Here is a 12,576-nt window from a genome sequence, read left to right as displayed (position 1 = left end):
ATTTATCCGTTTATATATTTCATTTTGAAGACTTTGGGGCTTCCATAGCTTATAACTACATCGTACTAAATAAGGGAGGTTAAAATAAAGAGCTGGAAGTTTTGATGCCTTTTTATGCTTTCACCATGTAAAAAGAAAAAAGTCTTTAGCACACCAATTCATAAAGAATAGGTTAAATAACTCCCATTATACCTTGTTTGAACCAAGATACTGTGAATATTTGGTGATTACTATGTAGCAGCTATAAATGCAAAGACTCAGGTAATCATTGGTTTATACTCAAGTTTTCTACAGAGCTATTAAGTTATTTCTTTATTTTCACTTGTAGCTTTTCAAACAATTACTGCATAGATATCCTGTCAATACCTTTACATCCACAGTTTTGATTCCATTTAATTTATTAGTAAACCATTTATAATATTCTAAGCAAGTATTATTATATCATGTCTTGATAATTGCTGTACTGTAAATGAAGTGCCACCAGAGCATGAGGTGGCAGATCCATATGAGGAAAAGAAGGTGAGTTTGTACAAGCTAAACAGGTGAAGAGGGTTTGGTTTTCAGGGAAGTCAAATGTTTCTAATTCCAGAGGAGAACAGGTTCAACAGGCTTTGCCGTCACGACTGTCACCAACATGGGACACGATTCAGCCGAGCTTCCTCATATATCCAAGGTAAGACCACTGCTCTGATACATCTCACACATCACACTGTTTAATTAGCGACAGCGGACACGTACGACCGCCAACAGGCGGTTTGTTTATGGCAGAGGCAGGTCTGCTCGTGTTTGGATCAGATCACGGCTTTGGCTCTGTTTGCATCAGTAAAGAAAGTCTCATGTGAGCTAAATGTACTTGGCTGCATTCAGCAGGTGTGTTTGATGGCTGATACTGTTGGTTTGACAGAGTTTCATACTGATACTGTTGTTTTTAGGAGACTTATTGGCATTAAAGCATATTTTGGATAAGCAGTGATGTGGAATCACATGACTCAGCATTAACTGTGTTCATACTATTGTAACATTGAGTTCTTTGAACTATTGAGTGTTTTATTGAGCTTTTGGTTTGTGTTAAGATCATAGTATGACGTACAATAATAAGTAGTAATACTTAATGTAGTGGTGGAATGTAACTACAGTAAGTACAATATTGAGGTACTTGAGTATTTCCATTTTATGCTTCTTTGTAGATTCAACAAACAATTGATGATGTATTATTATGGATTAAGCTACCCAGCCGAATCTAATGAAACTAATGAAAATCTAATGAGAGTAAAACATATGTTCTCTCTGAATCTACTTTACAACATTTCTATCTGTGTATATATAAAGTGTTTCTGAATTTAAAACGTAACTTAGTCTGTACAGTATTGGCACCAGACGAGGAGATGAAATTGCCAATATTTATTTCAGTAATTGAGACAACATTAACTGGGTGTCTACTTTGTCTTCGTACTGACTAAACAAAAATGCCGCAGTGCGTGCTGTGTTGTTTTGACACTGTCACATTAAACCTCACCAGTTCAGACTGGTGAACACACTGAGATCCCAAGCGTGCCTCTCTCTATTGTTGATACCGGTTACTCCCACAACAGAATCGAGCTGCCTAGTTCATTGTCCTCACATACACTGGGCTGGTAAACAGAAGCAGTTTTTGCCAGTTTAGGAGCTCAATAAAGATGGCAGCGACCGTCACTTGGTGGAGCACTTAAATAGAAAATCTGCAACTAGAGTCCGGATCTACATGATGTGACACGTGATAGTTTTCAGTTAACTGAGTGCAACACTTCATTAGAAAGCAGTAAAATGTTCAAAGACACCCTACAATGTAATGAAATCCTTAAAATAATTCTGGATCTGGATCTACACCACCAAAAAAACAAATCGCTTGTTGTTTGACAAAATGATTTTAAATTCCTAGCCTTTAAACTCCTTTTCAAAGGCCCTGTTCAGTATCTGGTGAATGAAGATGATTTTTCTCCGGTCGTCCACTGACTCCTTTATCACTTTGACTCCGAGTGGATGCTGTGACCAGCGGTGCTTCATTGTTCACACACAGCTGTTAATTCCGGTCTCAATTCAATCTCTTTGACAACTGAGCGAATAACATCGGCCAAGATTAGCAAAAAAACAATAGAACATTAATATAAACATATATGAACAATAGAGAAATAATTATCAAGTGTAAAAGAAAGTAAAAAATTAACTAAAATAGAAATAGTAAATTACAACAACAAAAAATTCAAAACAAGAGTGAAAATAAAACGTGTATAAGAAGTAAAACTAACACCATTGCCGAATAGAAAGTAAAATAGAAAAGTAAGTAATATTGTGCATGATGTTGAAAAAGTAAAAAAACATCCTCATGAAGACGAATTGCAGGTAAATAACATGTAACAACAGGTTTTTACTAAAGTAAACACCATCAGGTTCACCACATGTGAATTATCCGCCTCTCCTCTCTATCAAGCTTCCTGTTTGACTGGATGATCTTCTGATGGAACCTCCTTCGTATGAGGAGGCCAGTCTACACCCTCCTGCTCTGGGCACAGCACCATTCAACATCCTCCCTCCCCCCTACTACCACGCCTCCCTGCACTCACCCCCAACACCTCCTCCCACCTATAGAGAAGCAGGTAAGATAAAATCTCTCTTTCCCCATTTATTTCATCCACACCAAGCCGGCTAAATTTGAAAATGCATCGTTTGTTTCTATGTCTCGGCCCTCTGTCCACACAAAATTTGTATTTCTCTCACCCGAAAACTGAACCTTCTTAATACAGTATTCAGATCTCAAAATTAAAAAGCATGAAAGATAATTGCAGAGAGCAGAAGGGGACAGAAAGGAACTCTAAGGAGCTGAGACTAAGCAAAGTAACCAGGCCATCTGTCCCAATTTTAAAACACCTTTTTTGTGTGGAAATGTTTTGCGTCCACATTTTGTAGCGATGTCAGTCCATAGAGAAACGCCTAAACAACACGAAACGACTAAATCTCTTCTTCCTTGCCCTCTTTTCAGTTGGCAGCAAACATCTGGTGAGCAGTGGGAGAGACAGCCCACCTAACCAAATCATTATTTCATGGTCGAGAAAGACGTCTTCTGACAAAATCAACATAAATGCAGATTCATGACAACAGCACTGCTGTGCAATTAAAATGAGCCATCACAGATATCCCACACATCACACATATTCATATTCCCCGGCCCTCCCTGCGCCGTTTACCCCTGAAACATTGGAGTTTTAAGATTCGTACGCTCTGGAGGTTGTTTTGATAAAGCTGCGTAAAGAGTTTTATTTAAATAGATGAATATATAAGTATTATAAAAATATATTTAAAAAACACCATTGAACAGCAATAAAATAAGAAATAAAACATATATATACAAGCCACAGATTATATAAACATATAAAAAAAAGTGTAAAGATATAATCTCTGATGGCAGCAGTAGATATTTTGGTGTTAGAGGGTTATTGACATTGTACGACTGAATAGCTGTTCATCAGAGTGAGGCCTGTGGGAAGAGACTGTGTTTGTGTCTGGTTGTTTTCATACAGTTTACAGCTTAATCTGGAGTGAGGGAAAAAGGTGCTTTTACAAATTTAATGTGGACATATTTCTTTTTTCCTAGTCAGAATCCAGCCTGATCCTTTTCCTGTACTGACTGTGCCAACTGTTGAGACGTCACGAAACTATGGAACCATAATCCATCCACTGACACAAAGTATTAAAGCTACATCTTTACTATCAATCTTAATTACACAAACCGACTGTGTGGATGGAAATAATATTTCATGTCTTTGTCCCTGATATCCTCCTCTGTCCGTCCTGTGCCTTCTGAATACCAGTTGGTGGAGCACCGTCGGCCCGCAGCCGACAAACTCAGCCAGCAGTAGTGACGACGCAGCCGTCGCCTGTTCCCATCTCTGTGAGACATCTGGGAGACGTCCCTGCTGTGGTACGCTGCCCACACTGCCACAGAGTTGTCACCACTAAAGTCACATACCTGCCTGGAAGTGCCGCCTGGTGCACATGTGTGCTTCTTGCAATGATGGGGTGAGACAAAGACACACACGTGCATGAGTATTTAACATCACAGAGCCAAACCAGCTTTAACGTCTTGTATTGTGTCTCTGCACGTTTGTGTTTGTTTCAGGTTGATCTGTGGTTGCTGTCTGATACCGTTGATGATGAAACATCTACAAGATGCACATCATTCCTGCCCACAGTGTAAAAACCAACTGCACACACACATAAGGTGACACTGTCAGGATTAATATGGCTCCTCTTGTCCCAATACCACTCATATTTCTGTCACAACAGGGAGAAATAACATGTTGTCATAAGCTAGGAATGGAAACAGCTCACTGCCCACGGGGAAGCAAGAATGTATTTAGGTGATGACAAGTGTGTGATCTAATATATATATACATTACACACTAAATATATTGATATAGGACAGAGGAGTAACTTATGCGGTTTGAGAAGTTTTTAGAAGATTTTATGACTGTAAAACTACGGGAATTCAAACTCCGCTGCTGCTTTTCACTATGAAGGAAACAATTTCCATCTTTTAACCTACAGGGGGTGACGCTATAATACCAACAATATTTAATTTTCAATTTTAATATGATCTTTCTTTTAGATGTATGAGACATTTTAAGGCACAACACACACACACACACACACACACACACACACACACACACACACACACACATTTCTAATACATAGGAGGAAGGTAGGCTTTTGTCACTTTTGACCCTCTATAAGAATGTATTGTGGGGGTTTATAGTTAAATAAATGAAGAGGAAAAGAATACTGAATCCATCCTTGCATGTGCACACGGCACCAGCGTGCAGGATGCTTTACATCATTACAACACAGAGGACATTTATGATGAACATGATGATGTCCAGCCCAGGGATTTAAGTCATAGTTGTGTTTATGTTTTTTTTTGGACAATTGTATTTTCTATAGAATATTTATACTAAAAGAACAAAATCTTTGTCTTTTTCCAAATGTATGTATATGAAGCTTACATTCATGTTTACTTTAATGAATTCAATTCAATAGCAGACATGATTGTCTTTGGTGATGAAAAACAAAGCCTTTTGGAAAACCCATTGGCTTAACATGCTCTAATTTAATTTTCTGCATATTTATAATTTTAACGGCCCTGCGCATCTAAGACAAACCCACACAGGTGATTGGCTTAAAACACTGTTAAAATAAGACTTTATTAGTACATGCCAGTGGACCTGATGTAGTTCCGGCTCTGCCCAGCTTTAGCAGGTCTAATCAACCAGAGGGAGTGAACTCACCTGTGTGGGCCTTTAAGGTACAATCTGTCAAATATTAACACAGAATTTGAAACTAACAACTTAGATTGATTTACAGAACTTTTAATACAAAGAGGTACACAAGACAATAACTAAACAACGTTTTTGGTTGCTGTAAAAAATGTTTACATCAGTAAAGTTTACTCATATTGGTTTATAATTTAAATGTATGATGAGTTGAGAAACACACAATTCTTCAGTTGTGTACACTGTGCCTAAAAGGTATCTTGTACAAATACAGAGGGGGTCTTTATGTTTGTATTGCTGCGATGCATACTTTGGTATATCACTTACCGTATGCACAGCTCCAGGTTGATTATATTATATCGTCTAACCTCTTTTTTTCCAATTTAATTTCATGTCATAGATTTACTCTGTGTTATTTCTGAGGTTTGTTAACACCAGAGATACACAAAGTGTTTGTATGTGATATAATGTATTAATTAATGAGCTTTAGAGATGCTGGTAGACAGGCTTTGTCACCTCTGGACAGAGCCAAGCTAGCTGTTTCCCTCGGTTTCCAGTCTTTATGCTAAGCTAACCGTGTCCTAGCTGTAGCTCCATATCTAGCAGACAGATACTACAGCATATGAGAGTATGGTATCAATCTTCTCATCTAAACCCCTGCAAGAAAGCAAATTAGCATATTTCCTAAACTGGTGAACTATTCCTTTAATGATATAGAATTGATATAATACAGGCCATTCTTAAAATGAATAAACACAAAATGCAGTTTGATTGATATTTGCTGGAGTGCAACCCTTCATATATCCTGTGAAATCGACCTGACGTGAAAACCGGGTTGTGTTTGAAGGATATGTGTGGCGCCTGTGCTGCTGCGTCTATGCACTCCAGCGCAATGACTGATTAAAGCACCTGCTTTCCCTGTCGTTGTTGTAGTAATGTGTGACACTTAGTATCCCAGCCAAGTTTGATTATTTTTATTTTTTTTTAATCAAAATGTTGTCATATTATTATTTATCATTCTATCATGTTGATAGGGAAATAAATATGGTCTTGGTTACTTTGATGACGCTGTCAAGGTGTTTTATTTTCGTAACGTCTGTGGAGTTTTTCATATGCTTGAGCATGTGTTTGGTGAGTGCATGCTTCCATTTTGACCTTGCTGAGGCTAACAGTGTTAGGCAAAGGGTATTTAGATATTAGTGATATACTTGATATGAAGGGCAGCCAATAGCAGAGATACAGCAGGGCTCAGATAGGGAAGTTAATCAGCTACAGACTGGTGGGTCTAGTCGGCTGATAACAAAAGCATTCACAACTCCCAGCTCAGCACTGATACACACACACACACACATACAAACACACACAAACACAAACACACACACACACACACCTACACACACACGCGCGCGCATATCAGCCCTTCATTTCACCACTCCCATCATACCTTTGTGTCAAGGTTGCTCGAGTGTCCAGTTTGTCAGTCTGTAGGTGAACAGTCATGAAGACGCTGTTGCTGCTGGGGGTGACGGCCTTCTGTCTCTGTGTGTTTGCCGCCGCTGACAAACAACCCGAGCGACACGCAGACAAATCATCCCCCGAGGAGGATGACGTTTTACAGCTGAAGAAAGGAAATTTCAACAGGGCACTGAGAAAATATAAGCAGCTGCTGGTGCACTTCTGTAAGTTTCACACAGAGACACACACAGCATGCTCTTGACCTACACGTTGATATATTGACTGTGAGCAATGACACCATAAGAGCTACCTAATGGTTTGAAAAGTGTCTTATGGATTGCAGCAAATTCACCATATCCTTATTTTTTCTTTTTACCGTCAGATGTAAAAGAAGTACTCCTAAATCTAATTTAAGTAAAAGTAAAAATCATGCATTTCAAATTTGTCTCTTTTGCCACAAAAGTGTCAAAAGAGACACTTTTGTGTCTATTTTGTGTCTCAAAAGAGACACAAAAGTGTCTCTTTTGACACTTCTTAAAAACTTAAAATAATTATTTAACATTCAAATTTGATTTCAAATTTGAATGTTAATACTCCAAAAGTATTAACATTCAAATATACTTAAAGTACCAAAATTAAAACTACTCATTTTGCAAAATGGCCCATTTCAGAATGATATTTATATTTATATATTATTTCACTGGATTATAGTGATGCAATTATTTGTTCATCACTTTATTGTTGCAGCGGGTGGAGGTGGTAAATTATCACCATATGTATGCATATGTAACGTATGCTGTAGCTTGTGAATTTCACTTGCGTGTTTAGTTTGCATTATTAAAATATTATATATCTGAATCTGGAAAGCAACTAAAGTTATCAAAATATTGTAGTGACGTAAAAAGCTCCGTATGTACAAGTAAAGTAATACTGGAATGAATGTACTTACTGTGTGTGTTTCTGTGTGTGGAGATGCTCCTCTGTCTGGAGAAGGCCATCGTATCTCAGCCGCGTTCGAAGGCGCTGCTGCAGAGCTTCAGGGGTCAGAGGTCAGACTGGCCGTGGTTGATGTGGCAAAAGAGAAAGACCTGGCCAAAGAACTCAATGTGACAGGCCTCGCCACGATCAGGCTGTACATTTCTGGAGATAAACACAACCCTGTGACTTGTCCTGGTATGTCTAAATACTCAAAACATATAGCACTCTAGAAGGGGGGGGGGGCCTTAAGGCCCTGCTAGCCCCTCCCTCCCGCCGCCATTGACACTTGCTAAGAGTCAGAGGAGAGAACTGAAACCTCTTTCATGTCTGAGTTGTACGTCGACCAGAACTGGGATAGGATTAGGTTAGCTTAGCATAAAGGCAAGCGGGAAACATCTAGCCCGACTCTCTCAACAATTAACATTTTATTTCTCGTTTGTTTAATCCTAGATTTTTGTCAGGTGAGGTTTCCAGGGAACCAACAGAGACTCCAGGAAGTCGCAGCACCTGGCTACAGGTTGCCAAGAAATAGTTACAGCATGTCAAATTTGTTGTTTTCACATTTCTGTTTGTGTGCAGATTAAACAAATGAGATAAAACATGTAAACCAATGAGCTTCGTATTCTTCTTTGGAGAGAGCCATGCTAGCTGTTTCCCCCTGTTTCCAGTCTTTATGCTAAGCTAAGCTAATATTGGATCTAGCTCAATAGTTAACACACAGACACGAGAGGGAAACAATTATTGTCATCTAACTCTCGGCAAGAAAGCAAATATGCAGATTTTCCAAAATGTCAATAGATTATTTCTTCAATATCAAGGATGAAAATGATTTGTTTTCCTGGATTGTGATGAAGTTCCTCAGAGCTCGGCGTCCATCTTAACCTGGCTGAAAAGGAGAGCGGGGTCTTCTGCTGACCTCATCGCTGATCTTAGCCAATCAGAGGCCTCAGAGGAGCTGACGGTGGTCGGCTTCTTTAAGGTGAAACCATCTGTTTAATTTTCCAGCTTCTCACTTGTGTCAATCAATTTTCTGAATAACAATTGCGTTTGCTTTTACGTGTGTGTGTGTGTGTGTGTGTGTGTAGGAGCTGAATCACGAGTACGTCCAGGTGTTTTACAATGCAGCCGTCGACCTTCCTGATATTAACTTTGCTGTGACACAGAACGATGAACTTATCACCAAATATGGTCTCACACATGACGTTGTACTAATGTTGAAAAAGGTATTTTGAATACAACATAAGCCTCCGACAGATACATGTATTTGTCTGTCTCTGCATTTTCTTAGTGCTGACTCAGTCCTTTGCATTTTGGATGCAAGTGATTGGATTTAAATAATTGAACCATCACATCAAGCTAGTAGAATATATGAATTCATCCATTGCTTTCTTACCTGTGTTTGTTTGTTTGTGTGTGTGTGTGTGTGTGTGTGTGTGTGTGTGTGTGTGTGTGTGTGTGTGTGTGTGTGTGTGTGTGTCTGCTGCAGTCTAAGCTCATCCAGGCTTACAAAATGACGCCTGAGACATCTAAAGAGATGCTGATCATTTTTATCACCGTCTACCAGATGGACCCAGTCACTGAGTACACGGGACAGGTAGAGTATTAGATGCATGGTACATTTTTGACACACATACTGTATAACTGCTCTACTTCCAAATCTGGAAATGTTCTGTGGGGTTGTGTTTTTTTTTGCATTCAAACTCTAATTAAATCGGTTACTTCACCTTTTTAATACATTAAAGAATTGTTGTCGTTGTTAGTTCGTGTGAAGATCCAATACCTCTTTTTTTAAGGCCAATCACTTGATTTTGCAGATTTTTTATTAAAAATATTTCTATTACATATGTAGTGTAGTGTAGTACGACATTGTTTTGTTTTCATAATCAAAGGCTCACTCCCTGTTGGACTGAAGGGTGGATGCAATTGTGATGGATCATTGTAAACTAAAACTTCAGTACAATTTTGTGTGTTTAGATCACACTTAAACTTAAACTTAGAGAGGTCTCTGTAGACCTTTTTTATATTTTAAAACAGATTTTTTTTCCCATTGAAATCCACTGTAAACTAAACATGAATTCAAGCAGTGTAACTAACCTAAACTGCTGTAGAACTATGGTGTAGACATAAATAACATATTGTGGCCTTGTCTTCATTCATCTTACTATGAAGAACCACTCTGGCAACATACAAGTAAAGCTACCAAATGTTAGGAACAAGTTGAATTCCCCAGGGCAAGACACCGTGTCCCAACGCAGCTGATATTTAATTCGACAGTTTGTGTTTGCTGAAATGACATTCTCTTGTTAATGGAGATGTATTTATGTTATTCTCTCTCTCTCTTGCAGACAGCCACTCAGATATTAGCATCCCCTGTGTTAAACCACGCCCTGTTGTTTGTCAACAAAAGCTCTGCTGCCTTTAAAGAGATCCACTCTGCCTTTAATGGTGCTGCAGAAGCCTTCAGGTTGAAGGTAGAAACCAAACAAATTATTTCAAACAGCAGCACTGTAGCACATATTATTTAATATTACAATAAGCCGATGGAGTACTTCACCTTTGCATGTGTATGTGTATTCAGATTTTGTTTGTGTGGGTGGACGTGGATGAGCCTCGTAACGGCAGGCTGATGGAGTACTTCCGGGTTCGGGACTTCGAGGCTCCTCTGATCCGACTGGTCAACCTGACGGACCATGTGACCTATCACCTGCCCTCTGACACTCTGGATGTACAGACCATAAAAACATTCTGCCAGTCCTACCTGCAGGGCAAGGCTAAGGTAACGCTCACTCTCATTCAGTGTGCGATGCATAGAACAGGAACTGGAGAAACAGCTTGAAACAGCCTGATATGAATAACGTGTTTGTGTTAATGTAACAGCCTAAGATGCAGAGTGAGCCGATACCTGAAGGATGGGACAAACAGCCGGTGAAGGAGCTGGTGGGAATGACTCTGGAGAACGTCGGCTTCAACCCCAACAAGACTGTTTTTGTCCTCTTCTGTATGTAAATGCACTTTTTATTTCAAAGCTACCCAGTTAGCTTTGATGTTTGGGAATTTGCAGGTGAATAGACACTTAGATACGGAGGTTCATTCTGGGCTAAATTTGGTTTAAAAGTGTAACGTTTAGGTTAACATTGTTTTAATAGTAATTTAAAGCTGGACTCCGGGATTTTTACATATAAAAGAAGGTTTGTTACATTCAATCCCTTGCCAAACAAGTTCACACGAGGCTGAGTAGGTCTATCACCTCTAGGGAAAGCTCTCTGTATTTCACAGAATACCATAGATGTGCTGTCTGGTGTCTGTGGCGACTTTCCCGCAATGGCGCAGTGAATATTGGGTTTTACCTCAGCCAGAGCTAGTAAAGAGGGCAGGAAGGGGGAAGAGACAATAGCAATGGATCAGCAGCTAGAAGTATAGTGGAACCTAAAGTATGGTGGAAGCTAAGGTGGAAAATCTCCAAAAGTGTTCAGGAAAAGTGTCTGGGTGCTACAGATTATCAAAAGAAACTCGGCATCCGGATTAAGGATTGAAGTATTAAAAAAACAAAAAACGATCAATGGCGGAGACAAACACGAATCACATGGCAAGCTCACCTTCAAGCATTCGTCATAAGCGTGCATCCACAGCTTTGTGTAATTACTCTCACTGCCAGAGGGGGAGACTATAGTTCCTCACTCCAGCTTTAAAGTTACAGTAATCTAAGTTCCCCTTAACTCCAGAGAGCATTTTAGCATCTTTCAGCTCATTGCTGTTTACTGTTTTGATTTGCTGTCATCAACACTGAATATTGTGATTTTAGCTTGTTCTGTTGTCCCCAGTGGCATAAAAAATGAATGAATGCAGATTTAAATATACAACAAACAAAATTGGCACATAGATGTTATTAGACCTTCAAATCAACAAATTCATGCTTCCTTGCTCACTACTTTTTATCACTTGCCTGCTGTATTGAAGAAGACTTGAAACTAGCGACTGAGATCATAAACTTTTGTTGTTTTCTTTGTGCTTATAGGTATAAATCTCTTACTACTTACTGTGTATTTCAGATCTTCCCTACAGTGCGGAGTCCCGTGCTCTGTTTCCACTGTGGGAGGAGTTGGCCGAGGCCACGAAGGAGCGAGAGGACGTGGTCGTCGCTCGAATCGATGCCTCAGCCAATGACATCAACATGTCAATACAGGGCAGCTACCCATCACTCTGCCTCTTCCCTGCTCTATATGCTGAAAGAGTAAGGAGCATATCAATGATTCCTTTGTTTGTTTTGTAATATATCCCATGAGTCGAATGCATAAAATAACCTAATTATTATTGTCGAATGACTGCTGAAAATGAAGGATTATGTGTGTTACCCTCTGTGGACTTGACATATATGGAGATATTAATGTGCAGTATGTGATATCTGTGTTCTTGTCAGGTGGTGGTTTATACTGGTAAGAAGAAGGTGAAGGACCTGGTGAAGTTTGTAGATAAAGAGATGGAGAAAGCCAAAAAATACAGAGTTAAGGTAAATTATAACCCCACAAACAACATCACTGCAGTGTTTTTAAGTTTGTGTGATTGTGTGTGTGTGATTGTGTGTGTGTGTGTGTGTGTGTGTGTGTGTGTGTGTGCGTGTGTGTGTGTGAGTGTGTGTTTGTGAACTGCCTTTTTTATCTCTATGTTAAAAATAAACGTCTTTCTTTGGTGTCTCCAGGAGGATGAAGACAGGAGGGAGTACATCGAGGCTGCAAAAGCTGAAGAGGCAAAAAACGCCAACAAAACTAAAGACGAGCTTTGATACAGAAAAAAAGAGAATACTGTGTGTGTGTGTGTGTGTGTGTGTGTGTGTGTGTGT

At 39.3% G+C, this 12,576-nt stretch overlaps 2 protein-coding genes across 3 annotated transcripts; both read left to right on the top strand.

Moving 5' to 3' along the window:
- The first annotated feature begins 613 nt into the window (after positions 1-613).
- LOC116391998 (lipopolysaccharide-induced tumor necrosis factor-alpha factor homolog) lies at positions 614-6,382 on the top strand. The gene is made up of 5 exons (XM_031863077.1): positions 614-673; positions 2,468-2,633; positions 3,629-3,721; positions 3,846-4,053; positions 4,154-6,382. The coding sequence occupies exons 2-5, from the start codon at positions 2,495-2,497 to the stop codon at positions 4,257-4,259; spliced, it is 546 nt and encodes a 181-aa protein (XP_031718937.1). The 5' UTR covers positions 614-673; positions 2,468-2,494; the 3' UTR covers positions 4,260-6,382.
- A 187-nt stretch (positions 6,383-6,569) lies between these two features.
- On the top strand, positions 6,570-12,569 carry LOC116391990 (protein disulfide-isomerase). Of its 2 annotated transcripts, XM_031863068.1 has the most exons (11): positions 6,570-6,985; positions 7,734-7,934; positions 8,594-8,718; positions 8,825-8,962; positions 9,226-9,333; positions 10,085-10,210; positions 10,318-10,515; positions 10,617-10,737; positions 11,789-11,970; positions 12,157-12,246; positions 12,436-12,569. In XM_031863068.1, the coding sequence occupies exons 1-11, from the start codon at positions 6,805-6,807 to the stop codon at positions 12,517-12,519; spliced, it is 1,554 nt and encodes a 517-aa protein (XP_031718928.1). In that variant the 5' UTR covers positions 6,570-6,804; the 3' UTR covers positions 12,520-12,569. The 2 variants fall into 2 exon arrangements, 1 of the variants encoding a protein (XP_031718928.1); XR_004213300.1 differs by lacking the exon at positions 12,436-12,569 and having other exon boundaries at positions 6,571-6,985; positions 10,617-10,741; positions 12,157-12,242.
- The last annotated feature ends 7 nt before the right edge of the window (positions 12,570-12,576 follow it).

This window comes from Anarrhichthys ocellatus, unplaced genomic scaffold (assembly GCF_004355925.1).
Source record: "Anarrhichthys ocellatus isolate YVR2014 unplaced genomic scaffold, GSC_Weel_1.0 scaffold28, whole genome shotgun sequence".
Classification (NCBI taxonomy): Eukaryota; Metazoa; Chordata; class Actinopteri; order Perciformes; family Anarhichadidae; genus Anarrhichthys; species Anarrhichthys ocellatus.
Note: the sequence above shows the minus strand (reverse complement) of the source record. Positions and strands in the feature narration are given on the sequence as shown.

What these genes read in the sequence shown, in the direction of transcription:
- LOC116391998 (XM_031863077.1), top strand. Translation starts at nt 2,495, where the DNA reads ATGGAACCTCCTTCGTATGAGGAGGCCAGTCTACACCCTCCTGCTCTG. An exon ending in AATCCATCCACTGACACAAA is followed by an intron (nt 3,722 to 3,845) that starts GTATTAAAGCTA and finishes TCTGAATACCAG; the next exon opens with TTGGTGGAGCACCGTCGGCC. An exon ending in GTGCTTCTTGCAATGATGGG is followed by an intron (nt 4,054 to 4,153) that starts GTGAGACAAAGA and finishes TGTTTGTTTCAG; the next exon opens with GTTGATCTGTGGTTGCTGTC.
- LOC116391990 (XM_031863068.1), top strand. Translation starts at nt 6,805, where the DNA reads ATGAAGACGCTGTTGCTGCTGGGGGTGACGGCCTTCTGTCTCTGTGTG. An exon ending in TCACTGAGTACACGGGACAG is followed by an intron (nt 9,334 to 10,084) that starts GTAGAGTATTAG and finishes TCTCTCTTGCAG; the next exon opens with ACAGCCACTCAGATATTAGC. An exon ending in ACCTGCAGGGCAAGGCTAAG is followed by an intron (nt 10,516 to 10,616) that starts GTAACGCTCACT and finishes TTAATGTAACAG; the next exon opens with CCTAAGATGCAGAGTGAGCC.